Raw genomic sequence first — 7,087 nt, forward strand, 5'->3', positions numbered from 1 at the left:
CGATACACCGACACATTGACTTGGTCACGTCCCTTGTACAATCAACCCGATACACCGACACATTAACCTGGTCACGTCCCTTGTACAATCAACCCGATACACCGACACATTAACCTGGTCACGTCCCTTGTACAATCAACCCGATACACCGACACATTGTCTTGGTCACGTCCCTTATACAATCAACCCGATACACCGACACATTGACCTGGTCACGTCCCTTATACAATCAACCCGATACACCGACACATTGACTTGGTCACGTCCCTTGTACAATCAACCCGATACACCGACACATTGACTAGGTCACGTCCCTTGTGCAATCAACCCGATACATCGACACATTGGCCTGGTCACTTCCCTTGTACAATCAACCCGATACACCGACACATTAACCTGGTCACGTCCCTTGTACAATCAACCTGATACACCGACACATTAACCTGGTCACGTCCCTTGTACAATCAACCCTTGACCCGACACATTGACATGGTCCTTGTGCATGCTTGCAAATGTGCCTTTTCGAAACGTTTGAACTTTGATCTTCTTCTTACATTGCAGTTTCATAATGGCGTTCGTTTCCTTGGATGGTATACTCGTATTCATTTAGAAAGAAACTTCATCGCATTACACGTGTCTCATTATGCTTATTGAGGCCTGACCAAGTGATGACTCTAAGTACAACATCTTCCAGCTACAACATTGTTTATGATCATCCTGTTCTCGATGAGGAAACGTAGATGGATCTGCATTGCTCAAATCAGAGCAATGTTGTCTTTGATTGGAACTTTGAAGTAAAACATAAATGGGACCAAAGCAACAATGATGGCATTGGAAAAAATACGACTTGTGGTTTATTACTTTTAGCTATCCATAAAGTTCTATAGTTTCTTATTTAATTGTCAACGTCTGGTCACACTGGCCAATGTACGAGCTGTATGATATACTAAACATTATAAAATCTGGGTATAACCACGTAGAGATTGCTGAGGAACATAAGGATCGTACTGCAGTACTGCATTTAACATACGGCCACCAGGTGTTTATGAGTAGAACCGACTTCCCTTTAGCTTAATATGTAATAGTCCATCCATGTACCCGCGCTTATAGGAACATATAGGGAAAGTTCAACATTGGAAAGTTGAAGTCATCCCTCTTGTCATACAGTGTGACGCTTCAGAAGATAGCTTCAGTATATTCACTACTAACATGATCTCAAGAGCCCGTGAGAGGTAATATCTGATGTGTGTATTCATCTAATATGTGATTATGATTAAAATGAATAACTGAATAATTATCAAACTGGCTTCGTTGGGAATGTTATGTTTAATAAGACACAGAAATATGATGTTGGTATGTAATAATTCGACCACTCTTCCACCACGAACTGATCCGAACGCCAGCATTTCTTTACATATAGATTTTGATTAAGTATGTATTTCAAAATCATTTAGCAATAGTCATATCACGAGGGGCTAAATAAGAAAGGACTTCTTAACTTGTTTCTATTTCTGGATACAAACTCGGACCCACGGCTTGTAACCAACACTTCGGCCACCATGTTACATATAGGACTCCTTCATTTACAATAATACCTCCACACGGTTTAGGTTTAATCACAGAATGCCAATTTGTATAAAATTTAATTATGTCATTGATGTTTTAAGTGTAAACACGTAAAGTGATCTCCATCGACCAGAACGACGAGAGGACACAAGGAAATAACATAACTGACACTAAATATAGAACTGGACAAACACCAGTTACCCGCAGATAATTGACAATTCAAGATTTTAGTTTAAGTTAAACTCAAAACACGATCAAAACAGTCAATAGTTTTAACAATGCAAATTTATTGACCGATGTTTACACATGTGCACATAGTGTGCTCACCGAGCAGGAAACATTAACCGTGGAACTATTCCCTCATCATAGACTCTTCCAGAGACCGTGCAAAGTCAGCATCTGAAATGAAATCAACTTTTCAGTGGTCATAACTATATGACATTTAAATCATTGTATAGCCTATAGGAATAAGTGTCAGCACACAAGACTGTATTGTCTTTATTAGGAATCATGCCGATGGGTACGATGACACACAACAGATCAAGTCACCTATCCTGCCCAGCCGACCCATTTTGTTGCCTCCTACGACAAGCATATGTAATATATCTGACAATAAACAAAATTAAATACACGTGTACAACTTAAATATTGGTATTTTTAGTTCAATACAGGTGTTATACGTTACGTACAATCCCCGGCATTATGCATTATGGGACAATACTTCTGTATACCCTTATCTATCCGAGTTCTGGAAACGTCGGTCGATTGTACGATTCTTCCTGGTAAATATTTGATTGATTCAAAATGTTTTTTTCAGTAGATTCAGCTTGAACAGCGAAACGGTGAATTTCGATTGCAGTGGGATCACGACGTGTTATATTAGCTTGATGTGGGACGTTTCCTTCTTTGATGCAACTTACGAAACACTCATGGGGAATCCGTGATCCCCACCGACGATTATAGGTTTCTGTCACGCCAGACTTACTCAGCTGGTCATAGCGAATTGCAAACCGTACGGCAACTGTCTGGGCCAGTCCGTACAGAGTCGAAAAGTGCCAGAGTTGGAAGGATGATGTGGAAATCATTAAATCACATCTTAGATAGGTATAATTAAATATCCAGGCACACCTGACCCATTAAATTAATACAGAATCAAGATGAATACATACCCCTGTCTGTGAGTTTCAAGATGTTGTTTAGGCTTTCTTCAAATTCACCGAGACTCACGGTGGCATCACCTTTGGTTAAACATAAGATTATATATAATAATTTTACATCGCTTCACATCAACATGTATGTTCCACAGGTATTTGACTGGGTCTTGTTTCACTAATGCATCCTATTCCTTTTAATTAATTGAAAAAAATGGCATTTGGATGAAATCGGATAGGAACAGTAATTACAACTTTTGGATCAAGTGCTTGAAGGAAACACCGTTTTAATAATGTAATAAAAGTATTTAAAAATTAAATCATATACGTCATAATTTCCTAAGCCCCTGACGACCTTGACTAACTGTGAGTGAATGAGGTGTTGGGTTTAAGGCAGCTTTGAGCAGTATTTCATTTATGAAATAGTGTGTAAGATTCATGTAAGATTTATCGAATCATGATGCCAAGTATATCGGATTGGCACATCACATCGATAACAGTATCAGATATATGATAATTTATTTTCGTGACAGTCTACGTACAAAGACATGACAGAGTCTACGTACAGAGACGTGACAGAGCCAACGAACAGCGTCGTGACAGTCCACGTACAGAGACGTGACAGAGCCAACGAACCGCGTCGTGCCAGTCTACGTACAGAGACGTGACAGAGCCAACGAACAGCGTCGTGCCAGTCTACGTACAGAGACATGATAGAGCCAACGAACAGCGTCGTGCCAGTCTACGTACAGAGACGTGACAGAGTCTAGGTACAGAGACGTGACAGAGCCAACGAACAGCGTCGTGACAGTCTACGTACAGAGACATGACAGAGCCAACGAACAGCGTCGTGCCAGTCTACGTACAGAGACATGACAGAGTCTACGTACAGAGACGTGACAGAACCAACGAACAGCTTCGTGACAGTCTACGTACAGAGACATGACAGAGCCAACGAACAGCGTCGTGCCAGTCTACGTACAGAGACATGACAGAGTCTACGTACAGAGACGTGACAGAGCCAACGAACAGCGACGTGACAGAGCCAACGTACAGAGACGTGACCGAGTCTACGTACAGAGACGTGACAGAGACGTGACAGCGACGGCAACCACTTCCCATCTCAATCTCCGTTTGTTTTCAAATTCTGGTAAAATCTTTCTAGGCATATCCCTCCGTTCGAATTACTCTCTTTTTGGCCATTTACCCCGTTTACCCCGAGTAGACAATCTCGTATTCTCCTCGTGAAAAGCCGACCACAAATAATATAGTCACAATAACGCTACTGACTGCAATGTCTAAATGTGTACCTACCATCTGTATCGGCCAAACTCAAGAACTCCTCAGCGTCCCGAGCTTCGAATATCTTCTCGGCCTCTGATTGGTCAATCTGTCCGTCCTCATTCAGATCATAACTATCAGTGTTGCGCTTTCCACCTGACATAAAAGACGGGGTATATCACCGAGTTGTACTACATAATGTTGTAATAGATATGTGAAAAACGTTTATAACAATAGATTTTACACGATCACAAAGCCGATCATGTACATAGTTAAAGAGGTTTACTAAGGGCAACTGACAATCCTAGCAAACTTGATTTCAGTAAACTTGTTTTATGATCACCTCAGTTTATGATCACCTCAATTCTTCAGACAAAATGTCACATCTTGAAGCAAGTCATTAGTTTAAAAATCGTGTGTGTTGAAGCAGCTTGCATTGTCTCAATGTATGACAAAAAACACAAAATGTATCAAGTTTACGCCTGATTTAGACAGCTGTGCTATAAACATTTAGTCCACACATATTCCCAATTACGCCATAAGCGATTCATGATTAACTAAGACTTATTTAAAGACAAAAACTCAAAACCAAAACAGATTTTCACAATACGCGTTGTAAGCTTCATGATGACTTTACCTATGATGGCTGTTGCTATAGGCAGGACTGTGCGCACAACCCTGATAACTCTTGGGACTCGGATACGAATCCTGAGCCATCGGCGACGAGCGTCGACATCTTGCAGCACCAGAACTGCCACTAGGAACAACAACGCCAGACGCATCTGTGGAGATCAACAATATCGGGGGTGAGCTACGAGGCCCTGTACAACATGAAGACCTGATAATTAATAATCAGTTTAACTATGGCTTCCCAACATAGACACAGACATCTTACATTGACTCCTTGCCATTTCCGTGGTGGTGGGGCTGGGGGTTTTGAGGAGTGCGGTTGTTTGCGGATGGGAAGAGGGTGATCACTGAACATGCAAATGTTCCAGGGACGGCATTACCAGGTTACATGTATACATTGGCGATTAGGCAGCCAACTTGACAAACCGAATACCGGCGTTATATTCCCCGCTAGTGACAGGGTTGTTATTCAGCCTTGGGACCAACAACGTTTACATGTGTTTACAGTGTGATCACTACCCCTAGTGTACAGTACACTCACTCCACGCAGTCAACAGAACCAACTCCTCCGATGGTAGTTGACCATTTGGTGGAAACACGAACATACGAACATAGACCAGAAACACAAGTGACAAAACGTGTGGTGTCACCCTGGGCAAGTAACTTAGCTCAAATGTGCCAGGGAATGGGTACCCGATATGTGACGTACAACGTGGATGTAAAAACTCTCTAGCTTAGGCTGCATACTCCCAAGGGATTTGACAATGACAGCCGGCATGCAAACTGGGCGGGGAACAAATATAACAGCATTTAAGCAGATACTAGTATCTGGATACCTGCGATATATAAATGTGTTATATAATAATATTATGATAACAATATATATTAGAGATGCATACACACGTTGATATTAACATTAGGAATTTTAGAGACAATTATATTTGAGCTATACGTCATCGGGTTATAAGGAGTATGTACACAAGGGCACGAGTAGGCAAGTAGACGGTTGATCTGGAGTGTCATGGCACCCTTATGTACTACTACCACCACTACTACTACTACTACTACTACTACTACTACTACTACTACTACTACAACAACTACTACTACTATTATTACTATTACTACTATTACTACTACTACTATTACTGCTACTATTACTACGACTACTACTACTATTACTACTACGTATACTAGGCCATGTATAAAGCACAATATTCCACACCACTGAGGGGTATGTCCAAAGTTCATGACACTATACTAGTATTCTCAGCTCCCTGGGGAGTATACAAACCACACTGCCTGTTTGGCACTTGAATGTTTCGAGGTTCACAAACCCATTACAAACCCATGAACAACACATTACAACGTTAACTACATTGACTTATTTTATGTACACTCGCCCTTCGTTGTTGGAAATGAGAACTTTCAGGTTAACACACTACAAAACATGTCGACGTACGGGTACCCCAAATAAACATAGTAACTCACCTTGTAGAATCGAATGAAGAGATAAATGTGCATTATACCTGTCTTCTTATATACGTATGTGATTCAGGATGCAGACAAGCTGTCGATGTATCCGACTATGGTCGTGTGTCGCCTCTGCGTACAGGTGTCAGAAAACATAACAAACTCCCCTGTTAACAAACAGACCCTCCTGTTGCTGTCACGTCCATTGACGCTCCGAATCACATGATAGTGTTATTGAATTGGAAATGATATATTGGTACACATACATGTAGCTGAATATATAAAAATGCAATACTTTCAAACAAGTATTTAAACTAAAAAACAAAACTGTGTTTGAGGGTCTATGCCAATTTGTATCTCATCGTACATGTGACCCGACAAAGATGATATCATATTGACTTTCGAGATATCATACATGTATGTTCTACACATAAATATATGTACAGAGTATTACTTAAATGAAACATGATATTACAGACATAATATTTCATATTGTTTAATGTAGTCATTTCACATTGTACACCTTCCAGCACATGAGCATGTGAGTTGTTTAGTCTACTCTGTCACCAAAGGACGGGGCAGCGGAACATGTTTAGGATCAATTATGAAAAACCTGAGTACACTCATTTTTCAGTTGCTCATATGGCATATGTATTGACAATACTAGCCAATGAAATATAATTCTTTGAGCGAAACCTGAGAACTAGGTTTTATTTTTTAAATTCGTTTTGGAGAGGCACCTTTTCCCTCCGACGATAATTCTTCTCCGCTTGGTTGATGCATGTCATCGATCCCAATTGCGTGGATCGATGCTCATGACATCAATAACCGGATTGTCTTGCCAGACTCGATTATTTACAGTCCGCCGCTATATAGCTGAAATATTGCTGAGTGCGGCGTTAAACAACAAACAAACTCACTTTTCCGCTTTCTCCACTAAGTTCAATCAGATAATAAACATATATAACTGTATTGACATTTTCTTT

The 7,087-nt window shown here is 40.6% G+C and overlaps 1 protein-coding gene across 1 annotated transcript; it reads right to left on the minus strand.

Annotated features, from left to right (window-relative positions):
• Positions 1–1,852: 1,852 nt before the first annotated feature.
• On the minus strand, positions 1,853–6,152 carry LOC139475179 (uncharacterized). Its single transcript, XM_071258435.1, has 5 exons — positions 6,120–6,152; positions 4,636–4,780; positions 4,032–4,154; positions 2,736–2,804; positions 1,853–1,965 (listed from the first exon to the last, which is right to left on the minus strand). The coding sequence occupies exons 1-5, from the start codon at positions 6,150–6,152 to the stop codon at positions 1,919–1,921; spliced, it is 417 nt and encodes a 138-aa protein (XP_071114536.1). The 3' UTR covers positions 1,853–1,918.
• Positions 6,153–7,087: the final 935 nt, after the last annotated feature.

The sequence above is a fragment of the Haliotis cracherodii genome, unplaced genomic scaffold, assembly GCF_022045235.1.
Source record: "Haliotis cracherodii isolate W230 unplaced genomic scaffold, xgHalCrac1.p SCAF_3, whole genome shotgun sequence".
Lineage (NCBI taxonomy): Eukaryota > Metazoa > Mollusca > Gastropoda > Lepetellida > Haliotidae > Haliotis > Haliotis cracherodii.

Coding starts and splice junctions, on each gene's coding strand:
- LOC139475179 (XM_071258435.1), bottom strand. CDS start 6,152: ATGCACATTTATCTCTTCATTCGATTCTACAAG. Junction 4,155..4,635: donor TATAGCAACAGCCATCATAG/GTAAAGTCATCA, acceptor CTTTTATGTCAG/GTGGAAAGCGCAACACTGAT. Junction 1,966..2,735: donor CTTGAAACTCACAGACAGGG/GTATGTATTCAT, acceptor ATTTCATTTCAG/ATGCTGACTTTGCACGGTCT.